The sequence below is a fragment of the Oncorhynchus tshawytscha genome, linkage group LG01 (genome assembly GCF_018296145.1).
Source record: "Oncorhynchus tshawytscha isolate Ot180627B linkage group LG01, Otsh_v2.0, whole genome shotgun sequence".
Classification (NCBI taxonomy): Eukaryota; Metazoa; Chordata; class Actinopteri; order Salmoniformes; family Salmonidae; genus Oncorhynchus; species Oncorhynchus tshawytscha.
In genome coordinates, this window is record NC_056429.1 from 50,160,841 (window position 1) to 50,186,249 (window position 25,409).

Below are 25,409 nucleotides of genomic sequence, written 5' to 3' on the forward strand. Positions count from 1 at the left end.
TAGGTGTTCTAAAACATTTGACCTGTAGTGTATATCACACTGTACCGCAGCTCTTCAGCACTACAGATTGAATTATAGAGCCCTAAGATTACTTTTCCTTCTTGAGCTCTAACCCCATGAGGGCTAATCATAACACTTTACAATCACTGTAAATTGACCCCTTTTTAGGTTGCACTATTATAATAATGTATAGTGTAAGCTATTATAAATGCTTAAAAAAGCTTTAAATTCATTCATGAAACTTTACTTTATAACTTCCTTTTCATTTTTTCAACTCAATTTATCACTGTGTCCCAACAAAGTCTTTAAAAAAAATATATAAATGTTTATTTCTTTGTCAATTTCGAAATACAAGTTTCACCTATTCATTTAAGGCAAAGATACTTATACCCCTTTCATCTGAATTATTAATAATGGATTTATTTTATATCGTGCTTTTCATTAGGAGAATAATTTCTCACTTTAAAAACTAAACAAAAAACAATTTTGTGATCTGGCAGTTCTTGGGAGATGGTCATCTTCAGATGATATGCAGTTCGGAAAGGTAGTATCTTGAGTGGAGGGAGCATTGAAGCTACTGTCTTTGGTGTTAGCTAGTTACTGGCTAGCTAGGTCTTCAGCCAGCATGGAACCAAATTGAGGAGGGTAGTTTCAAGTGCAACAGAAAAGACACGCCAAACAGAAGCTGTATAAAACATGTATAGTCATTGATCATTGGTAGTCATGGTTTATGGACATGGCCTGGGAGTTAATATACACTGAGTATACAAAACATTAAGAAAACCTGCTCTTTCCATGACATAGACTGACCAGGTGAAAGCTATGATTCCTTATTAAATCCACTTCAAATCAGTGTAGATGAAGGGGAGGAGACAAGTCAAAGAATGATTTTTAAGCCTTGAGACATGGATTGTGTATGTGTGCCATTCAGAGGCACACATACACAATCTGGTGCGCCTGACACCTACTACCATACCCTGTTCAAGTGCCTTTGAACAGGGTATGGTAGTAGGTGCCAGGCGCACCAGTTTGTGTCAAGAACTAACGCTGCTGGGTTTTTCGCGCTCAACAGTTTCCTGTGTTATCAAGAATGGGCCAACCCCCAAAGGACATCTAGCCAACTTAACAACTGTGGCAAGCATTGCAGTCAACATGGGCATCCCTGTGAAACACTTCCAACCCCTTGTAGAGTTCATGCCTCGAATTGAGTCTGTTCTGAAGTCAAAGGGGGGGCAACTTAATATTAGGAAGGTGTTCCTAATGTTTGGTAGTCTGTATTTTTTTTTTAGGTGTACCCAAACATGTAATTTCACAGATCATGCGTTGTTAGCTATGATATCTGATATCAGTATATCTGTTTGGGTAGGTTACTCTCTCCACTCACATAAAGAGAACAATATGTCACTCACACTTGAGGGATACACAGTAAGGTTTATTCAAACTATTGGTATTATTATTTCTAATGTTTAACAAACCAATTTTATGGTTATGATTTTAGTTACTCGTAACATTGATTGCATCAGTAGTGGACATGCAGGCACAGACACTGATGCATGGGCATGCAAGCACACATGTTCTCTTCCACCTCCTCTCGTCCAGACACCCATGGAGGACCTAGCTACTATCTGAATGTGGTTGTACTGATGGTCATCACCTTGTTAGCTAACAGCCTTATCATGTCTGGTAGACTGTTGTACCTATCTGGAGCGCTACCTGGCCATGGTCCACGCTGTCGCTCAGAGTTCCCTGGTACAAGTGTCGTCTGGGTGGGGGTGATGGGATTGTACTTTTTATCCTTTCCAAACAAAACTTTTTTTTGGTCTGTTCCTACTGGCTATTATGATCATGTGCTTCTGCAGCGTGACTGTTCTGACAGCTCTGATTCATCCAGGGTTGGGGGCAGGACAGGGAGCGGAGGGACCAATCAAAGATGAGGGCATTCAGAATCATCATGGTCATCCTGGCAGTGCTGATGGTCAGTATTGGTCGTGTCTATTGAATGAAGTACTTTGTACAATGAGATGTGCATAGCTCGCTCAGTCACCTATGTCAGTGTCTGAATCCCTAATCACCCCTCTTTCCTCCCATTTGCACAAATGTCCCAAAGCTGAGGGAGTGAAAATTATCAAGAGTGAAGGGCTAATTAGACCCTCAGCCACTTTGACCAAGCCAGCAAGGCTGCAGGCTTCAGAGCAAAGCAAAGTGCTATTCCAAGATGCACTGCAATATGTTTGGAGTTTGCGTAATTCCATACAAAAGAATTGGGAGACGTTCCTAATTATATGTAATATGCATCTGTTTATGTCTAATTTTGAGACTTGGCACATGTAACAGATCAAACACCTCCCAAATGAAATGAAACTGAGGTTTGTGTCTTGAAAAACGACAAGGGGGATTTGTTCATTTGAATTTGAAGCTCATTTTATTATTTAAAAATGAACATGAATTGCATCATTCAAGTCAGGAGTGTGTCCCGATGTTGATGAGTTTATCAATCCCATTGTCACGCTCTGAAAGTCACCCTCTGAGTTTCTTCAGCAACACGTGACAACAGAGGGCCCTCCCAAGAGAGTTGGTAGGGGAGAGGGGGTGGTTTGAGATTCAAAGTCTGTTTCCCAACTTCGGTACTCAAGTACACCCAACGTTATATTTTTGTTCTGGCACCAGACAAGTGCAACTGATTCTACTTGTCAACTAATCATCAAGCTCTTGACAAGTTGAATCAGGTGATTTTTGTCTGGGGCTACAACAAATGTGTTGTTGGGGCCTTGGGGTTACTCAAGGACCAGAGTGGGGGAACGCGAGTTTGGGAAACTGCCTTGTCTTCAAAACCATAGGTGTCCAACCCTTTCTTTTCACTAGAAATGGTATTGTTTTAAAAGGAGCATTTGGCTATTTTAAGGATCACAGGTCATTTTAATTATTCATATATTAATTGTACAGTTTTTAGCATCAAGTAATATGTAGTATTTTGAGTAGTGTAATTCATAAATTGTTATAAAACATTAGCTTTACAATATGTAATCCCCATTTAGGCAAACAGCTCAAGACTTGTAGTAGTTACAGTAAATGCACCGAACACAAACAAGACGGGGGATCAGCTTATTTTCTTCCAATAATCATTTTTATTGAGACCCTTTTACATTGAAAAGGGAATTTTGTCAATCGCTGAGCTTTATTCATCATTAAAACAATTCTGCCATTTACATTCAATACTTTGAGCAACCAAGATAATACATTTTCAAAAACGTGCAATACACCCTCAATGTTTCCAGGAAATGTTAACTCCTCGTCGCCTGCTATTAGCTGAAAATGGCACACAACATCAGTTCTAAAATCTAGAGTTCAGGTTTCTAACAGGGCTTCAGTGAGTAAAATAATGAATGGTGACGTAACTGACATTTAAATTAAGGCTTCTTTGTAAATTATATTGAATATATTCAATATGTCAGCCCTGCATTGCACACCCATCTACAGTATATACAGAATTAGGTTTGTGGAGGTCCTGTGTTACTAAAGAGTACATGCTTGGAAATCCTTATTTTAAAATCAGGTTGAGGGTTATATAAATGTTTGGCCTTCCTGACCCTTTTCCTTTATAAGTGACATTTACAGGTATAATCAAATAATAAGATACAGATTTACACGTATTTTCAAGAAATTCAGCTAGTAATGTCAAGAGATAAAGAGAGTGAAGCAAATAAAATGTAAATATACATAATGGCACGCAAATCCATACTCATTCGAAGATTTACAGCTAACATGTGAACCCTAAAAGTGCTTCTTAAAACAGGAGACTGAAAATGTGTTTACTCACATCTGTCAAAAGTTCAGAAAGTGATTTAAAATCAGCAAACGCACAATCAGAGTTGATGGGGAGAAACTAACCATTTAAAGAGCTTTATGTTCCTATGCAATGTCCTGTGACAAACTAGGGTATTCAAATGACCTTTTAAGTCCATTTTAGGCTACATTAAGTAGTAAACAAAAACTCTTTTTTTTTTTTTAAGATATCCCCTATATAAAAGCATGAAAATCCAGTCCAAGTTTTGTTTCAACCACCTGTTGACATTACATTTGTACATAACTTCAGCCAATAAAAACAACCCCCCCCCCTCACTACTTGTCATTATAAATAACATTTGCTTCCTCATATATCTGAGAGTTAAGCTATTGTTCCTGATCTTCTCTGCTTTAACCCAATCTCTCCAGATGATTAGATTACAATGCTAATTTCTTTATCTTCTCCTAATTGAAAGTCCACTAATTCTGAATTGGTGACATGCCTGTGTTATTGATATGAGTGAGAGCCTGCTCACTGTGTCTGGTAGCCAGCCATGTTGAAGTTTCCCTGGTTGGGCATCACAGGACCGGTCTGAGGCTGGGACGGTGCCGGGGATCCAAACCCGCCAACCCAGGCTGGGGACTGGGACTGTCTGCAAGAGAGAAGACAACCACAATATGGGTCAAGGAATGACACGGAGGCTGGTAAGTGAAAGCTTTGGGATATAAAACACTGATTGCATTTGTCACCTTGAAAGGTTCTGTGCTGCTGCAGCCAGAATAGAGTCCCTGTGAACAAGATTTCATAGTTTAGTGTAGTTCTGGAGTCAAACAATTTCACCAGGTTCGCCAATGACACTGGATATAGGCCTATGCTTGCAAATGTCAACAAGAAACTGTGGTAAAGGAGAATATTGTTGACAGAAAAGTAGTAATGGTGTTGAAATGTTAAATATATACTGTTGAGGAAAGCAAACAGTCTTGATAAAAATGTTCTGAATGTAACCAGCAATGTGAGCCTCTTTTGTGCAATCACACCAGGAAGCCTACAGTATAGTCTGAAAAAAGAACAGAGCTCCCTAATGAACAAGTGCTGCAAACAACTGAACGAGTTTGGATACTAAGGAAATAATTCTCCTTTCAAGAGCATTTCACTATGTGCATGATCTGAGTAATTAGTTTATACTTACTCTACACCAAATCCTTGCTGATTCCAAGACTGTCCATAAGACACTCCATAAGAGGGCACCTGCCAACCATTTGCCATGTACTGTTGTCCATACTGCTGGGCCTGGGGGCTCCCATACATTTGGCTCCATTGTCCCCACTGACCCTGACCATACTCCATCTGTTTAAAGATACAATTGATCATAATCCAATACTTTTATGGGTGAGTAAAAAAAAAAAAAAATGTGCACTTGAAATGTCAATATTTCAACTAAAGATACTTGTGTCCTACCTGTGGTACGCTTTTGGCAATGTCGGGGGATTCTTTGCCCCAGTAGCACTTCACTATGTGGCATTCGATGGATGTTCCATTTACAGAAACAATTGCATGGGCAGCACTTTCATGGGAGGAAAACCTGTCAGAAGAACACAAATGTCGACAAGAAACGGTGGTCAAGAAAAGTAATTCAGCACTGCAATCAGTGTAAAATAAAAAATGTGCAACATGAGAGGAATTTGTTTTTTTATGGTTGACAGTGTTAAGGAATAAGTACCGTTTCAAGAATACCAATCATAGGAAAACACACTGTAATAACTTATGAATAAACAAACTATTTATAAAGTGTACATACTGTTCATAAATAAATATTTCATTCATGAGCATTTATACTATTTAAAACCCGCTTAAAATAATTTATAAGGATATATAATAATAATATCCAAGTTATTATAAAGCATAACCAAAAAAGCATGTAATAAAACCATTTAACTACTTCCACAAATAAATCTGATTGGATTATACAGTAGACATTATTATTGGGGGCTTTTGGTGTAGTATTAGAAGATTTATTATTGAGTCATATACTGGTACTGCCATCTACAGGCAGAATGAGGCAATACATAGTGTTGTACATAAATAAAATAGGGAATCTTTGCTCAGAATAAAATAGTACCTGATGAAAGAGTAACCTTTCTCTGGGAAAACTCTTATTTCCATGATTTGTCCAAAGGGTGAAAATGTCTGTCGCATGAGATGCTCTGCAAGGAAAAAGATTTCAATGAAACAATCATCCACCTTTGTCTGCCAACCCAGTCTTTGTTTCCCCAAACTCTATTTGTTGGGAACATCTAACGATTGATTTTAAACAGTCTGAGTGTAACTTTTCATGTTTAAATTAACTTGCCTGATAGTCCGGACTGGATTCCTCCACAGTACACGGTGCAGTTCTGGGGACTGGATTGGTTCACTACATCTTCAAACCTCAGCTGCTTCGAGCCATCTGGTATAAATATACAAAGGAGATAAATATGAACACTCAGCCTCATAACCCCCTTTTCAACTCTATTAAATCAACACAGTCCTATCTCACTCATACTTACTGTCTTGCACATTCTTTGGGGCGGGTGGCTTGCGAGTTGCCCAGTTGGTCCTTATCTGGCGTCCCCCTAACCACTGTCCCCCCATGTGCACAATGGCATTCTCTGCATCCTGTTGTTTAAAACAAAAGACAACGTTTCCTCTCCAGATTCTACATTGTTCTATACATATTCTATAAACTATGTGCTATTATTATTATTATTATTATGTAATTTAAAATATGTTTTGCATACTAAACAATGGAGAAGAATATATATTCAACAGGAATAATTATCAAATACACTACAACTTGTACTTAAGTTACAAAACAACCAACAGAGCACACAAAATCTGCATTTACAGTGTACTTATTTATAAAACTTAAAAATTAAGATCAAATCTACTGAAAATAGTAAACAGAAATAGAAATAACCTTCATCTTGTGTTCCTGCACCGGAGCCTTACCAGTTTGTTATAGAAGGACACAAATCCATACCCCTTAGATTTCGCTGTAGTCATGTCCTTCACAACACGAGCATCCCTGGAAGGACACAAGACAATAGCATCAGACCATTGCACCACTGTATAACATGCATAAATTAAAAGGAACCACACACACACTGAACTTCGAATAGACTACATTGTCCCCTAAAATCCCAATAAATATCTTAAAGGTGCTACACATAGGATTTGTTTAAATCTTTGCTTTGTAATTTCAGAAAAGGTCCATAATATATCTGCATTAACAGTGTAATGATCGTGTTTTACAGTATTACTTACTGTGATTGGCTGTGATAGTCTATTGATTTCTCCCGCTGGAACAGCATCTGTCTTCAAAATGGGAAAGCTGTTCTGACTATTGTGGCATTGTTATCTAGTGGAAATCGCTCTGTCCTTTCCTGGTTGCAAAAATTCTACACTGTTCACTTAACTTCAGTTTATGTGAGAAAACAAGCACTGAATAGTGTATGGAATCATTTTACAATCTAAATCGCTGTGAAATATATTTTCAAAAACAATAAATACCGTTTTTACAGCTGTTTGAAGCTGTAACCGTTTCAGTTTTGGTCCCCCAGCTTCAAACAGCAGAATAAAAAAATAACATTTTGTTATTGAAAAAATAAATACACAGCAATTTAGATGGTACAATGATGCCCTACACTATTCAGTGCTAGTTCTCACTTAAACTGTAATTTTGCGAACAGTGTAGAATTTTTGCAACCAGGAAAGGACAGAGCGATTTCCACTAGATAACAATGCCACAATAGTCAGAACAGCTTTCCCATTTTGACGACAGGATGCTGTTCCGGTGGGAGAAATCAACAGAATGATATCACAGCCAATCACAACACTGGCAGGTACAGTAAGTAATACTGTAAAACACTATTCAAGCACCTTTAACTACCTTAAAAACCCTCAACTGATTACTGATAAAAAAAGGCAGCATTTGAAAACAAAAACAAGTACAAACAAATGCAACCTACACTGATAGTTTAACTGCTTCTTTCTCCAGATTCATTTTCAGTTAAGGGTTCCCTGTCAAACAGTGCACCCATTATAATCCACAACACTTCTTATGGACTACCATGCATTCCTAATATCTGCTGATGGTGCTCATCCTACCAATATAAATATATATAAATATCAAAGAGAAAAAAAGGAATTAAAATGGCATACATGGCCTGTTAACAGATTTCTTTATTTTTCCTGGTAAATTCTTTACCACCATTATGGAGTTTGGTGAGCTGCAAATTTGAAAACATTTTCAGATTTTTAGGAAAGGAGCATAAAAACTATCAACATTAACAAACCAGAATCAGTTTTACACAAATCTTTAAGTATATGTATTGAATATTGGAGTTTGTTATACTAAACTAGGTCATGTTAATACAAAAACACAAAAAGAGGAATAGAATAAATAGATGTAGACTTTTTCTCTATCTGAGTTTCCAGTGTGCACAGTTCCTTGCTGTTAGACTTCAAGCTCCTGTCCAATCCTATGAGCATTTCTGTAAAAATAACCAGAACGCTATTACTTAACTGAGACTCACAACTACTGAAAGGCTGAATGCTTTTCAGGGTTACACATACAAAGCTTGACCTGCAATCTTATATTTGACATACCAAACTACTTACCATTTCCTACATTTATCAAAAAAGCATGAGGGGAAAACAGAAAGCTGACATTCAATGTTGTCAGTGAAAATAGTTGAGTTGTGAAATTAGGGGTTTTAGTCAACGAATTACAATTGAAAATAATTTGTCACTTGTTCTGTCATCCTGCTGTTCACAAATGATCAAAACAAGGATAGAGATGTATGTATCAAGACTGGGTGTGATGTGCTTTAAAATGTTATTTCAACCAATAATCAAAGAAATTACATCTACAGTAATACAACACATTCGGAAAGTATTCAGACCCCTTGACTTTTTCCAAATGTTGTTATGTTACAGCCTTATTCTATAATGGACGAAAGAAAAAAAATGTCCTCGACCTATACACAATACCCCATAATGACAAAGCAAAAACAAGATTAGAAACTTTTGCAAATGTATTACAAATAAAACACAGAAATATCTTATTTACATAAGTATTCAGACCCTTTGCTGTTAAGACTCTAAATTGAGCTCAGGTACATCCTGTTTCAATTGATCATCCTTAAGATGTTTCTTCAACTTGGAGTCCACCTGTGGTAAATTCTATTGATTGGACATGACTTGGAATGGCACACACCTGTCTATAATAAGGTCCAACAGCTGACAGTGCATGTCAGAGCAAAAAAATCACCCCAAGGGGTCGATGGAATTGTCCATATAGCTCCGAGACAGGATTGTGTTGTGGCACAGACCTGGGGAAAGGTACCAAAGAATTTCTGCAACATTGAAAGTCCCCAAGAACCCTGTGGCCTACATCATTCTTAAATGGAAGAAGTTTGAAACCACCAAGACTCTTCCTAGAGCTGGCCGCCACTCCTCGGTAAAAGGCACATGATAGCCCACTTGGAGTTTGCCAAAAGGCACCTAAAGGACTCTGACCATGAGAAACAAGATTCTCTGGTCTCATGAAACCAAGATTGAACTTTTTGCCCTGAATGCCAAGTGTCATGTCTGGAGGAAACCTGGCACAATCCCTACAGTGAAGCATGGTGATGGCAGTATGATATGGGGATGTTTTTCAGCAGCAGGGACTGAGAGACTAGTCAGGATCGAGAGTACAGAGAGATCCTTGATGAAAACCTGCTCCAGAGCATTCGGGACCTCAGACTGGGGCAAAGGTTCACCTTCCAACAGGATAACGATGCTAAGCACACAGCCAAGACAACGCAGCAGTGGCTTAGGGACAAAGTCTCTGAATGTCCTTGAGTGGCCCAGCCAGAGGACTTGAACTCTAGAGACCTGAAAATAGCTGTGCAGCAACTCTCCCCATCCAACCTCCCAGAGCTTGAGAGGATCTGCAGAGAAGAATGGGAGAAACTCCCCAAATACAGTTGTGCCAAGCTTGTAGCGTCATACCCAAGAAGACTTGAGGCTGTAATCGCTGCCAAAAGTACTTCAACAGAGTACTAGGTAAAGGAATACTTAAGTAAATGTTATCAGTTATTTTTACATTTTTGCAAATTTATTAAATAAAATAACTGTTTTTGCTTTGTCATTGTGGGGAATTGTGTGTAGATTGATGGGGGGAGAAACTATTTAATACATTTTAAAATAAGGCTGTAATGTAACAAAACGTAGAAAAGGTCAAGGGGTCTGAATACTTTCCGAATGCACCGTATATACTGTATGTGGTTACACATCTATTCTGTTCATGGACCTCTTACAAACACATTTATTATGAGAAGATCTCTAAAGTTACTCAAATGATTCGAAAAAATAACTGAGAAAAACAATTTCCAGGAGATGTCTGGATACAACATACTAAATCCGACAAGCTTAAAACACAAAGCAACTTACGAGATTTTCCCAAAAGGTGCAAATGCAGCTTTGATATCCTCAGTGGTGATCTCAGGGCTCAGGTCTCCAACAAATACATGGAAGTGATCTGAAATGATCAAGACAGAATAACTATTATTCTCTAATGTAGCTACTGGGTGGCAGGTAGCCTAGCAGTTAGAGCGGTGGGCCAGTAACTGAAAGGTCGCTGGTTCGAATACCCAAGCCGACAACGTCGAAAATCTGTCAATGTATCCTTGAACAAGGCATTTAAAGCGTTGCTTGTCCTTATATTTATATATTAATTCCATTCCTTTACTTAGATGTGTGTATTGGGTATTTGTTAGATATTACTTGTTAGATATTACTGCACTGTTGGAGCTAGAAGCACAAGCATTTCGCTACACCCACTAAACACGTATGTGACCGTACTACTAAATTTCACTGCACTTATCCAGTGTATGTGACAATAAATCTTAGATTTTTTTACTGAGAAAAAATAAACAAAGATAGCTCAGATGTGCGAGTGCATTTAGAATTGTTTTTATTATTTTTTACTACCTTTGTAGTAAAAGATGAAAAGGTTCAAATGTAAACACTTACTAGATGTGTCTTTCTTCTGGCTACTTGGAGTGGTTGCCCAATTTACTTTGACCTCCTGAAGAAAAAAAAAAAACAGTTCACAGAACAATGAAACGTAAGTGGAGCAAAGACATTCATTCCATGTCCCTTAAAGCAACTGTGAAAGGTTTTACAACTAGGGTTGAATATTATTCCGGTATTTCACAGATGTTCCATCCTGAGAATAAAACACTTTTCTCCCAGGTGACCGTGTTTCCAGCCAAAACCGGAAGTGTCGTTCAAAAGCATTATAAGGCATATAAATATGTCTGGATTTGATTAGAGCTTTGATCAGCAAGAACATTCTAACCTGATGCTACATGAGCCTGATGAGTCACATATTAAATACATTTTATGATCCCTACATTAACGATATTGAATGAGCCCATGCCCAAAAATGGCCAAATGATTGTGCAGTTTTCCAATATATACAGTTGAAGTTTACATACAACTTGGCCAAATACATTTACACGCAGTTTTTCACAATTCCTGACATTTAATTTAAGTAAAAATTCCCTGTCTTAGGTCAGTTAGGATCACCATTTTATTTTAAGAATGTGAAAACGTCAGAATAATAGTAGAGAGTAATTTATTTAAGCTTTTATTTCTTTCATCACATTCCCAGTGGGTCAGAAGTTTACATACACTCAATTAGTATTTGGTAGCATTGCCTTTAAATTGTTTAACTTGGGTCAAAAGTTTTGGGTAGCCTTCCACAAGCTTCCCACAATAAGTTGGGTGAATTTTGGCCCATTCCTGCTGACAGGGCTGGTGTAACTGAGTCAGGTTTGTAGGCCTCCTTGCTCGCACACGCTTTTTCAGTTCTGCCCACAAGTTTTCTATCGGATTGAGGTCCGGGCTTAGTGATGGCCACTTCAATACCTGGACTTTGTTGTCCTTAAGCCATTTTGTCATTGTCCATTTGGAAGACCCATTTGCAACCAAGCTTTAATTTCCTGACTGATGTCTTGGGATGTTGCTTCAATATATCCACATCATTTTCCTTCATGATTCTATCTATTTTATGAAGTGCACCAGTCCCTCCTGCAGCAAAAGCACCCCCACAACATGATGCTGCCACCCCCGTGCTTCATGGTTGGGATAGTGTTCTTTGGCTTGCAAGCCTCCCCCTTTTTCCTCCAAACATAAATGGTCATTATGGCCAAACAGTTATATTTTTGTTTTATCAGACCAGGGGACATTTCTCCAAAAAGTACAATCTTTGTCCCCATGTGCAGTTGCAAACCGTAGACTGGATTTTTTTATGGCGGTTTTGGAGCAGTGGCTTCTTCCTTGCTGAGCGGCCATTTGGGTTATGTCGGAATAAGACTAATTTTACTGTGGATTTAGATACTTTTGTACCCGTTTCCTCCAGCATCTTCACAAGGTCCTTTGTTGTTGTTCTGGGATTGATTTGCACTTTAAGCACCAAAGTATGTTCATCTCTAGGATACAGAACGCGTCTCCTTCCTGAGCGATGTGACGGCTGCGAGGTCCCATGGTATTTATACTTGCATACTATTGTTTGTACAGATGAACGTGGTACCTTCAGGCATTTGGAAATTGCTCCCAAGGATGAACCAGACGTGTGGAGGTCTACAATCTTTTCCTGAGGTCTTGGCTGATTTATTTTGATTTTCCCATGATGTCAAGCAAAGAGGCACTGAGTTTGGCCTTGAAATACATCCACAAGTACACCTCCAATTGATTCAAATGATGTCAATTAGCCGATCTAAAGCCATGACATAATTTTCTGGAAATGTTCAAGCTGTTTAAAAGGCACAGTCAACTTAGCGTATGTAAACTTCTGACCCACTGGAATTGTGATAAAGTGAATTATAAGTGAAATAATCTGTCTGTAAACAATTGTTGGAAAAATTACTTGTGTCATGCGCAAAGTAGATGTCCTAACCAACTTTCCAAAACTATAGTTTGTTATAACAAGAAATTTGTGGAGTGTTTGAAAAGCGAGTTAATGACTCCAACCTAAGTGTATGTAAACTTCCGGCTTCAACTATACATGATACAGGCTACTACACATTACGCACGACAGAAAAACATAAAAGCCCATAGACGTCGTTAGCTATATGCTCTCGTGTAAATAAATTAAACTAGCTCCAGTAGGCTAATCTTTTTGAGTGTTAACTTATTGTATTATATGGACTGAAATTACGCACCTCGTTCAAACCATGATAAAGCAGAAGAAAACATATGATTCTGGTGCAGCATAGGTATAGGCTTCCGTATTATTACATTTTTTAAATTAGGGACCATTTGCATAGTTATTAGGCTGACGCATATACAGTGCATTCGGAAAGTTTTCCGACCCCTAGACTTTTTCCACATTTTGTTATGTTACAGCCTTATAACATTTATTAAATTGTTTTGCCTCAATCTACACACATTACCCCATAATGACAAAGCAAAAACAGGTTTTTAGAAATGTTTGCAAATGTGTATATACAGTGGGGCAAAAAAGTATTTAGTCAGCCACCAATTGTGCAAGTACTACCACTTAAAAAGATGAGGCCTATAATTTCCATCATAGGTACACTTCAACTATGACAAACAAAATAAGAAAAAAAATATATATCTGAAAATCACATTGTAGGATTTTTAATTAATTAATTTGCAAATTATGGTGGAAAAAAAGTATTTGGTCAAATAACAAAAGTTTCTCAATACTTTGTTATATACCCTTTGTTGGCAATGACAGAGGTCAAACGTTTTCTGTAAGTCTTCACAAGGTTTTCACACACTGTTGCTGGTATTTTGGCCCATTCCTCCATGCAGATCTCCTCTACAGCAGTGATGTTTTGGGGCTGTTGCTGGGCAACACGGACTTTCAACTCCCTCCAAAGATTTTCTATGGGGTTGAGATTTGGAGACTGGCTAGGCCACTCCAGGACTTTGAAATGCTTCTTACGAAGCATTTATTTTACACGGATCAGTCGTCCTGGTCCCTTTGCAGAAAAACAGCCCCAAAGCATGATGTTTCCACCCCCATGCTTTACAGTAGGTATGGTGTTCTTTGGATGCAACTCAACATTCTTTGTCCTCCAAACACGGCGAGTTGAGTTTTTACCAAAAAGTTCTGTTTTGGTTTCATCTGACATTCTCCCAATCTTCTTCTGGATCATCCAAATGCTCTCTAGCAAACTTCAGACAGGCCTGGACGTGTACTGGCTTAAGCAAGGGGACACGTCAGGCACTGCAGGATTTTAGTCCCTGGCGGCGTAGTGTGTTACTGATGGTAGGCTGTGTTACTTTGGTCCCAGCTCTCTGCAGGTCATTCACTAGGTCCCCTTGTTTCTGGTGTCCTTTGACAGCTCTTTGGTCTTGGCCATAGTGGAGTTTGGAGTGTGACTGTTTGAGGTTGTGGACAGGTAACTTTTATACTGATAAGTTCAAACAGGTGCCATTAATACAGGTAACGAGTGGAGGACAGAGAAACCTCTTAAAGAAGAAGTTACAGGTCTGTGAGAGCCAGAAATCTTGCTTGTTTGTAGGTGACCAAATACTTATTTTCCACCATAATTTGCAAAATTATAAAATTTACAGGCCTTTCTCATATTTCTAAGTGGGAGAACTTGCACAATTGGTGGCTGACTAAATACTTTTTTACCCCACTGTATATATATATGTATGAAAAAACTGATATCACATTAACATAAGTATTTAGACTTTACTCAGTACTTTGTTAAAGCACCCTATGGCGGCAATTACGGTCTTGAGTCTTCATGAGTATGATGCTACAAGCTTGGCACACCTGTATTTGGAGAGTTTCTCCCATTCTTCTCTGCAGATCCTCTCAAGCTCTGTCAAGTTGGATGGGGAGAGTTGCTGCACAGCTATTTTCAAGTCTCTCCAGAGATGTTCGATCAGGTACAAGTCCTAGCTGGGCCACTCAAGGACATTCAGACTTGTCCCAAAGCTACTTCTGCGTTGTCTTAACTGTGTGCTTAGTGTCATTGTCCTGTTGGAAGGTGATCCTTCACCACTATCTGAGGGCCTGAGAGCACTCTGGAGCAGGTTTTCATCAAGGATCCCTCTGTACTTTTCTCCATTAATCTTTGCCTGGATCCTGACTAGTCCCTGCCGCTGAAAAACATGCCCACAGCATGATGCAGCCAACACCATGCTTCACTGTAGGGATGGTGGCAGGTTTCCTCCAAACGTGACGCTTGGCATTCAGGCCAAAGAGTTCAATCTTGGTTTCATCAGACCAGAGAATCTTGTTTCTCATGGTCTGAGTCTTTAGGTGCCTTTTGGCAAACTCCAAGCAGGCTGTCAGGTGCCTTTTTACTGAGAAGTGGCTTCCCTCTACTATAATGGCCTGATTGGTGGATTGCTGCAGAGATGGTTGTCCTTCTGGAAGATTCTCCCATCTCCACAGAGGAACTCTGGATCTCTGTCAGAGTGACCATCGTGTTCTTGGTCACCCCCTTGACCAAGGCCCTTCTCCCCCGATTGCGCAGTCTGCCCGGGCTGCCAGATCCAGGAAGAGTCTTGGTGGTTACATACTTCTTCCATTTAAGAATGATGGAGGCCACTGTGTTCTTGGTAGACCTTCAATGCTGCAAAAATGTTTTGGTACCCTTCCCCAGATCTGTGCCTCAAACACAAACCTGTCTCTGAGCTCTACGGACAATTCCTTCAACCTCATGGCTTGGTTTTTGCTCTGACATGCACTGTCAACTGTGGGACCTTATATAGACAGGCGTTTGCATTTCCAAATCTTGTCCAATAAATTGTATTTACCACAGGTGGACTCCAATCAAGTAGTAGAAACATCTCAAGGATGATCAATGGAAACAGGATGCACCAGAGCTCAACTTCGAGTCTCAGAGCAAAGGGTCTGAATACTTATGTAAATAAGGTATTTCAGTTTTTATTTTAAACTCTAGCAAAAATGTCTAAAAATCTGCTTTCGCTTCGTCATCATGGGGTATTGTGTGTAGATTGCTGAGGAAATTGTTTTATTTAATTCATTTTAGAATAAGGCTGGAACGTAACAAAATGTGGAAAATGTCAAGGAGTCTGAATACTTTCCGAATGCACTCTATATACTTTTCATAATATTTTCCCTGTTATTAGCCTACCTCCTTAAACTCTATTGTTGCTTCATTCCTTCCTCGCTTTCAAAAGTTAAATGAAATAAGTTGTTGTCCTTGTCTTCATCATTCTAATGACATCCTTGAATAATATAGGTATAGAATTAGATGCAGAAGGCTTTCACTTCTCTTCAAGAATGGTCATGGGTATGAATAAATAACTGCTATAGCCTACCGCCATTGCGTATTCGCTCTTCTTTCAAACTACCCGTGAGTTCTATTGGCTGCTGTATTTAACATTCAGCAAAAAAGAGCTTGCGTCTCTTTTCAAATAGTCTATTGGTATAAAAAAAATGCTCAAAAGTAGTATGTCCAGCAAGCTATTCTAGTCTAGCTTTTCCTGCATGGGACTACAAGAGCCAAGGAGCGTTTTTAAGGTAAGGAGAGGCCAGCGGAGCACAGGTCTTTTGCGCAATATGCACACACAGAGGTTATAAGTTAAAAGCTTATTATGCACAACCCATCATTAACTAGCTAAATATAAGGCTGATACTGCATTGAATGTATTACCTGAAAGAGGTAGGCTAGGACATCTATATATAGGGCTATATAGCAATCTAGAACAGGATGATCTATTTGGATGCAATTTGAATGGAGTTGATAGAGGGAGAGAAAGACTGAGAAGAGTGCTTGCACGTGCACTAATTTATGGCAATGACATTTGAGTGACAGGCTGTTTAAAAACTCTGCAGCTGAAATAAATAAAAAAAATTATCTTCACAATTAAAAAAACAAGGTGACCCACAAAAGCCAGATAGAGATGGGTAAATTAGACATACTGTCTTTATATTACTGTAGCATAGGCTATGTTGTAGAAAATGTAGGCCTACCGGTCACAAGAACAAAAGTTACCATGAGCTGATACGTCTACATGCAATCTCGATTTAGACATGGCACGTAATTTAACAGTTCCATTTCACGCCATCCTTTATAAATAATCTACTGGTTTCTTGCAATTATTTATCCCGGGGAAATGGGAGTGGTGTTGTGCGGTAAATCTCAGTAATTGGGTTCCTGCCATTCAACCCTAGTTATAACCAGCGCTTCTTAGCAAGAAAACTGCCTCCACACAGAGTACTACATTTGAATGGAAAAATTACCTTTCCCAATATCTTCCTCCCATTCATGGCTGCTAGGGCAGCAGCAGCATCTCTATGTTCAAAGAACTCCACAAAGCAATACGGGTCATTGCTTGATTGCTGCAAAACAGAAAATCCGACAGAAGAGTTCATCCTCCTGCTATCGGGTTGCTGAGGGAAAAAAAGTTGGGAGAGTATATTATTGCCAAACATAACATTATTTGGAATACAACTACAAGAACTGAGTAACCATGTTACTCTACTAGGGGGATTACCATGGATCATCAACATTGTCTTGCAATATGTAACATTGTTTAAAAGGCTGGGATTCAATAACCCTAGCTTTCCTCTTTGGGACAGATATGCCAAAGGCTAACCTAAAGGCTGTTCTGTACATTTAAAAAAAATAAACAATTTGATCTGATTGCATTCATTGCACATATCTAGATATAACCCACTATAATAGTAGAGGCCTTGAAAAAGGCCTAATCATACATTTACTAAAGGGGAGAGAAAAGTATCAGAAACAGAAAACACCCCATTTAGACTAGTAAATATCCCCTGATATATCTGACTAAACAGGACATTCAGGACAAAAAAAAAAAAAGAGATCAAACCAAAGAATGTCATCTAGTTCATATGGATGGTAGCCTATACCGTCTCACCCTGCTATGCTGGAGAAGTTGAGAAACTCGAGGACAGGTCCACTAGAGGCCATTACATCAGCATCCCCTGGTAGACCATATTAAAATAGCATACAATCAAACAAATGGATAGAGTATGATCATAGATACAATTTGATCTGAAGCCATTCATGTGATTGTGCTATTGTAAATGTTTTGTAGGCTTATGTAGCCAAATTGTATCTATGATCTTACGTTATCCATTTATGTTTTTTTGTATGCTATTTTAATATATGAGAATTAAATCAATGATATCAGGCCACACCCAGCCATGATTACAGACACCTGTGTGTGTCTTTTGACACTATATAAATGAGTCATCCCGCAGTGTTTGTCATTATACCCTGATGAAGACAGCTTGTCTGTCAAAACGTTGGACATAAATATTTTTGCATCTGAGCTCCTAGAGTGTGTGGCTCTCCTTTATTTTTATTTTTTTAAGTGTTCCACTCCGCTAGCCAGCACCTCGCCTAAAAAGGTGTGTGTTTCTTTGCCTCTAGATTATGGTGTGTTTATCAACATGATGGAAATGTAATCAGTTTTAAGTGAAAAATAAGAACAAAGGCAACATTAAAATTTTATGGAAAATGGGACACAATTATGTGAAAAACTGGTATGTGCCATAACCACATTTCCATCCACTGTATTTATGAGAGTAAAGTCATACCATTGAAATTGACGTAAACGCTGATGAGCTTGATGCTCCTTTCCAAGGGTCTTATTCTGGTGACATCATGATTGATGGTTGACTGCCATTTGACAAATAAAAATTATTCCCACTCTTACATGCTGACCACACCGTGCGCAAGGGTTGCAAAATAAATGTACACATACATTTTATTCAATCATTGCACCCTCACTGCTCGCTTACGCAAACAAGCGTCTGCGTAGCCAGGCGCTAAAATAGAACTTGGTTCGATTTGTGACGCTTGATACGCTGCAAGTCCCACCTCTCCCATATCCTCATTGGTTTTTAGGAGCATATACCCACGTGGATGATTGAAAGATGAACTGAGGTCCACACCCCAGTCCAGTTGGCAGTGGTAATGCACCTTAAAGTTGGTTGCCAGGCTTCTTCCAAAGAAGAAGCCTGAAGGAGGATAGATTACTAGAAACAAACTTTGACCCTTTAATCTGTGGATTAATTGTCAGAGTAGAGGACCTTGTGCATTTCAGGGAAAATAAACAACCCAATGTTTATATCCCAGGACAAATTAGCTAGCAACAGCAAGCTAGCTAGCTAAATGTTTAATGCTTTTCGACCTGTCCCCAAATTAATATAGTTGGTTCAGAGTTTGTTTTGATATTTTAACCTGTGTGTCCTGAACGCTTCTGGACAAAATCAACATGCAGACACACACACGCAAGCGGTCTAGTCAACATGTTATCCATAATAATCTCATGTAGACTAGCCTACCCGCACTGTATCTGCGAGCTGTTGGCTAGAGTGCATGTGCCAAGACCAGAGCAGGCACATTCACTATTTAACAGAATTTTTCCCCCCACAAAACTATTGGTAGTTGAAAATGCAATGGAAACACATTAAAATTTAGATTTGATTCAGTACATGAAAACTTAAGCAAAAAAGGATATTGTGTGCACTAAGTCATCACGCACTGATTTTTCTCCACAACAACTCTATTTGGTGGAAACACACCACTGGTGGGAAATGCATTTTTTCTTTATGCAGATTTTTGCATATTTGCATGAAAATCTGTCACCAATTGGATGGAAACCTAGCTAATGACAGTTGTTACAGTCAAAGGTTAACCATAGTAGGTACCCTGTATACTGACTTGAATTCCTAGACCGAGTACATAATCCACTAAAATAATTGTCTCCATAAATAAAAGTTAATAGAGCAGAATACATCTTACCTCAGTTATCATTTTACAACTTTTGCAAGGTCCAATTTGGGTGAACAGCTGAAGAATCAAAATTTCTGTTACATCTCTGGACAGGTTACCAACATACCTAGGAAAAAGATGGGGTAAATTAGTGATCTTAGAAGGTTGGAAGCTGATGATTTAAGGATAGGCTACACTATGGAAGTTTAGTTGCTTAAAATGTTTCTTTGAATGTTATTTATGGAATAATATCTCATGAATCTTTAGTTTTAGGCACACAAATCTGCCTTTGTTAATGGTTGTGGAAAGGCGTGGCCCTGTCTGTACAATGAGGACATATATGGAAAAGAACTCTGTCCATTTAGGGGACTTTTGGCTCTAGGCCTAGGAGACCCATTTTAGCAATAGAGCACCCCCAAAGGCAAAAGGTCTGAATATGCATTTAAAAGTTTAGCCTATAGGTCTGTATAGCCTCTAGATCTGACAAAATGTAGACTGAAAGAGTTATTTCAAATTTTATCAGTCACATGCTATGTAAACAACAGGTGTAGACTAAAAGTGAAATGCTTATGGACCCTTCCCAACAATGTAGAGACAAAAATGAGAAATAATAACACGAGGCATAAATACACAATGAGTAACGATAACTTGGCTATATACACAGGGTACCATTACCAAGTCGACGTGCAGAAGTACAAAGTAGTTGAGGTAGATTTGTACATATAGGCAGTGATAAAGTGACTAGGCAACTGAATAGATAAACAGTAACAGCAGTGTATGTGATGGGTTAATGCAGGTAGTTAAATAGTTAACCATTAGCTATCCGGATCAATTACCTAGCAGTCTTATGGCTTGGGGGGTAGAAGCAGTTTATTGGGTCCTGTAAGGTCCCGACTTGGTGCATCGGTACCGCTTGCCGTGCAGTAGCAGAGAGAACAGTCTATGACTTGGGTGGCTGGACTTTGAACATTTTTAGGATCTTTCTCTGACACCGCCTGGTATAGAGGGCCTGGATGGCAGGGACCTTGGCCTCAGTGATGTACTGGGCCGTACGCACTACCGTTTGTAGCGCTTTGCGGTCAGATGGAAAGCAGTTGTCATACCAAGCGGTGATGCAGCCAGTCAAGATGCTCTCAATGGTGCAGCTGTAGAACTTTGAGGATCTGAGGGCCCATGCCAAATCTTTTCAGCCTCCTGAGGAGGAGGACACAGCGTTGTCGTGCCCTCTTCAGAACTGTGTTGGTGTGTGTGGACCATGATTATTCCTTAGTGATGTGGACACCGAGGAACTAACTGCTCCACTACAGCCCTGTCGATGTGGATGGGGGAGTGCTCTACCCTCTGTAGTGCTCGATCAGTTCCTTTGTCTTGCTGACGTTGAGGTTTTTGGAACCACACTGACAGGTTTCTGACCTCATCCCTGTAAGCGATCTCATTGTTGTCGGTGATCAGGCCTACCATCGTTGTGTTGTCTGGTGTTGGAGTAGTGGCGGTCACACAGTCGTGGGTGAACAAGGAGTACAGGCGGGGACTAAGCACAGACCCCTGAGGGGCCCCCGTGTTCAGGGTCAGCGTGGCGGAGGTGTTGTTGCTTACCCTCACCACCTGGTGGCAGCCAGTCAAGAAGTCCAGGAACCAGTTGCAGAGGGAGGTGTTCAATCCCAGGGTCCTTGGCCTAGTCATGAGCTTTGAGGGCACTATGGTATTGAATGCTGAGCTGTAGTCAATGAACAGCATTCTCACATAGGTGATCCTGTTGTCCAGGTGAATCTATTGAGGCGGTAGGCGAATTGGAGTGGGTCCAGTGTCTGGGATGATGGTGTTGATGTGAGTCATGACCAGCCTTTCCAAGCATTTCATGGCTACAGGTGATTGTCATTTAGACAGGTTACCTTGACATTCTTGGGCACAGGGACTATGCTGGTCTGCTTGAAACATGTAGATATTACAGAGTGGGTCAGGGAGAGGTAAAAAATGTCAGTGATGAAGATTGCCAGCTGGTCAGCGCATGTTCTGAGTAGGTGCCCTGGTAATCAGCTGGTCCTGAAGCCTTGTGAATGAATGTTAATCTGTTTAAAAGGTCTTACTCACATCGGCTATGGAAAGCGTGCTCACACAGTCGTCCGTGAGCACACAGTCGTACATTGGCTAGCTAGCTAGCTTAGCTAGCTTGCTAGCCACCTAACTTGCTAGCCAGCCAACCCAGAGAACGCATTGCATTGTGGGTTTTGTAGTCTAATTGAGCTGCAACAGATTTCCACAATTATTTTTAACACGTTTTTTAACCTTATGACAAAATAAAACATTTGTTCACAAAAAATATTGTTCTTACATATTAGTGTTGTTACACTGTAAATGATAGGAATTAGTGGTTTTGGGTGGATATTTCCTTTAACATCCATTTCATCAGACCACTTCCGTATTGAGCACGTCATTGGTACTTCCTGTTTTAGTTTTTGCTTGTAAGTAGGAATCAGGAGGATGAAGTTATGGTCAGATTTGCCAAATGCAGGGCGAGGGACTGAGGGTGAGCTTTGTATGTAGAATAAAGATGATCTAGAGTTTTTCCACCTGCACAGGTGACATGCTGGTAGAAATTAGGTCAAATGGATTTCAGTTCTCTTGCCTTAAAGCCACCGACCGACCACTAGGAGCGCCGCCTCAGTGAACATTTTCTTGTTTTCTTATGGTTATGGCCATACAGAGTCCCTCAGTGGAGTGGAGGTGCCATAATACCCTTTAATCCTAGTGGTCGAACTGGGAAATGGTTCCAATCATTTTCCCACCATACATTTTTCCCCATAGGGAATTTTAGAAACACTTAAAATAAGGGCTGCGTTTCAAGTAGGCTTACCCTGAAGTGACATGTTGATAACCATGTAAATCTCTTTCGGACAAGGTGAGTTTTATCAATATATTCGGCTCTATTTACTCTCAGATTAGAAAATTCTAATATGCATCAAAGTAGACATCATGCAAAACCTGCACGTCATCTCTAGCTGACACCTTTGCTAACAGGTTTTGTGTCAATTGAAAACTTGCATAAGACAGTTCACAGAATTTTGTATTTAAATTAATGTAGCCAATTGATTAATTACTACATTTAGCTAACATTAGATAGTTAATCCAGAGATTCTTACCATTGCCTCAATTTGGCAGTCTCGTTCAGATCATCATGGCATTTGTAGTTCTTCATGATAGTCACATTAGTGTTTACTTTTTTTTGAGGGGGTGGGGGGGTAACTACAGAAGAATATATTGACGATATTATAGTCACCTTGTCCTAGATAGTTACATGGTTATCAAAACGTCACGCCAGGGTTAGCCTACATGAAACACAGCCCTTATTTTAAATGTTTCTAAAATCCCCTATGGGAAAAATTAATGGTGGAAAAATTCTTGGAACCATTTCCCATATTATGACTCATACTCTGGTACTCTATACAGCTCATTGAGTGCGGTCTTAGTGCCAACATTGGTTTGTGGTGGTAACATTTTGATAAACTCTCTTGGTAAATAGTATAGACCATACTATTTACCAAGAGTTTTCATCAAATTTTTTCTTAGCTGTCTATCATGAGGTATTCTAACTCATGCAAGCAGAACCTTGAGACTTACATAATTAGAGATTGTGCACCAGCTGTTAACAATTAAGACCTAAATTGGTTAAACAAGGAGGACCAAGGTACTCGGTTTGCAATTAATTAAAGCCTAATTATTTATTATAGCTAGCTAGACTAACCAAAGTAACAGTTAGAGCTGTAGCTAGCTAACATATCTACTTGAGTTTATACTACCTAACATTAGATAATTAATTTCAAATAACACACTTTCACCTCACCACTTCAGTATGGAGACAAGGGGAAGGCATCACTTAACACCAATGTACGCAGAGTTAGCTGACGCACTTTGTACATCGTGCTGTAACGTACAATTGACCTTATTTTAGTGCCTAAAAAAAGTAATACTTCCAGGTCAACTGTAATATGAATACCATTGTAAAGCACAATTTCTCCCCTTTTCAACAAAATTAATGACGAGATCTTCATGCTGCACGTCTCTGCATGATTGAAGAAGGCAATGAGCTCCGTATGGTCTTTTTTTAAACGACGGGAGGGGAAGCGAAACCTACTGTGTGAAAGGGGGAGATAGGGTGAAAAAAGCAGTTTCCCACATGGCTTATCTGTCCTACTTATCACCTCTAAGCTCTAAATAAAACACTATAAAGAGTTTATATAAAATGTCATTACATACCTATTTGAAGATGTGTCGAATATTAATCATTTTTAGGGCGGCGCTAAAGTTATCTTCAGAAGTAAACAGCGGCTGTCGCAGCTTTTGAGAGTCATGTTGACTTAGTGATGACGCAAAAAATGAATGCATTCAGTTGTACAATTGACTAGGTGTTGGTACCCTTTCTTATTTGTAATTGAAGAGAGAAGAGCTACACCAGGTGGAGAGACTGTACGACACAGAATGATTTGCATTATGCGTGCTGTATGTTATGTCATGAGACTTCACAATTTAATGTACAGCGTCAGAGGATTCCGTTTTTTAAACTTTTCTCCAATACAATCGGGCAATTACCATGTCAATCAACGCATGAATAGAAACAGTTCGCACTCCAGATTTTGACGCCAACACAGTCCCATTTGTTTTCATTGCTGCCTCGTTTAAGCAAGTTTGTACGGAATGGGGTTAGTCAACATTAAATACACCTGCGTTGCTAAAAAACAATTCGTTGGTGCGGGGAGATTTATATACATTAGCTTTGCTTTCAAATGTATTAGATTGGACAAAACCAGTCCATTGGAAGCCAGAAGTTAAATACAATTCCATTAATATACTGCGCTGGCGGGCAGGAAGGTTGATCATTATAACGGGGGAATTTGAGAAATATTTAAAGGATCGTATTATTAAAACAGATTCCAACAGACTCACGTTTCAGTCTTACTTCCTGTTTACCTCATGTCAAACTAAAAGTCCACCACAAATGATTCACTTATTGTCCACATATGACGTACGTGCAGGACTTTTATTTTGAAATGTTTAAAAGCACCTCGCTGACAGCTAACGTTATCCAAAGCCAGCCAAGCTGAGGAACGTTCAACTCCGTTCTCGATATAAGAACGAAGTTGAGCGTGCCGACCTCAGCTTAGACCAGCCATGATTGGGACATTTCAACATGAAGATAGCTAGTTAAGAAGATACCAATAGCTTGCTAGCTAAGTAGCTCTAACTAGCTGATGTGTCATGCAATATATTATTGCATAAGTTCATGTATATAGTTTGGTCAGCCTACTAGATAGTTCTGTAACCTTTGTTTCACTTGGAGAGAAACAGTATGCTGATGAGTGAGAGGTTGAAATGAGGAAGCTGTTGAGGTCGATAGCTAACTAACATTAGCAAGCTAACTTGGCAACGTCGTGACTGTTGTGTTGACTACTTACAGGGTTTTGGGGTGGCATTCGTCTTCCATGTTCAGAAATCGATTGGCATAAATGTCGACTTAACGAACTGGGTGTGCTGAATTAAATAAGAAGAGGGCCTAAATCAATTTATTTCTACGTTATCTAAGCTAGCTAGCTAAGAGAAAGAAAATGGCGCAAACCGGAGAGCCAGGAAGCTTACTGATGCACATGCGCATGTCGCCTACAGAGGGACTGGGAGTGAAAAATAAAGTTGAGTCAGCACTAGAATAAAACAAGGCAACAGTAAACACTCGCAAATGATGCAGCGCGCGAATGAGGCAGCGGGAATGTAGTTAAAAATAGTAGCATACACTGCAAATTGACAGCAAGAATCACAAATAGATATAGTACGTT

The 25,409-nt window shown here is 39.4% G+C and overlaps 1 protein-coding gene across 6 annotated transcripts; it reads right to left on the reverse strand.

Annotated features, from left to right (window-relative positions):
• Positions 1-3,102: 3,102 nt before the first annotated feature.
• LOC112252561 (nucleolysin TIAR) lies at positions 3,103-25,234 on the reverse strand. Of its 6 annotated transcripts, none has more exons than XM_024423875.2 (13): positions 25,035-25,229; positions 19,615-19,711; positions 17,076-17,225; positions 10,844-10,898; positions 10,262-10,349; positions 6,773-6,848; positions 6,331-6,439; positions 6,135-6,230; positions 5,904-5,988; positions 5,243-5,366; positions 4,974-5,131; positions 4,534-4,572; positions 3,103-4,436 (listed from the first exon to the last, which is right to left on the reverse strand). In XM_024423875.2, exons 1-13 carry the CDS (start codon positions 25,061-25,063, stop codon positions 4,316-4,318), a joined length of 1,227 nt encoding a protein of 408 aa, XP_024279643.1. In that variant the 5' UTR covers positions 25,064-25,229; the 3' UTR covers positions 3,103-4,315. The 6 variants fall into 6 exon arrangements, with proteins under 6 accessions (XP_024279643.1, XP_024279652.1, XP_024279661.1 ...); XM_024423884.2 differs by lacking the exon at positions 25,035-25,229 and adding an exon at positions 23,839-23,921; XM_024423893.2 differs by lacking the exon at positions 25,035-25,229 and adding an exon at positions 23,426-23,509.
• Between the last annotated feature and the right edge of the window lie 175 nt (positions 25,235-25,409).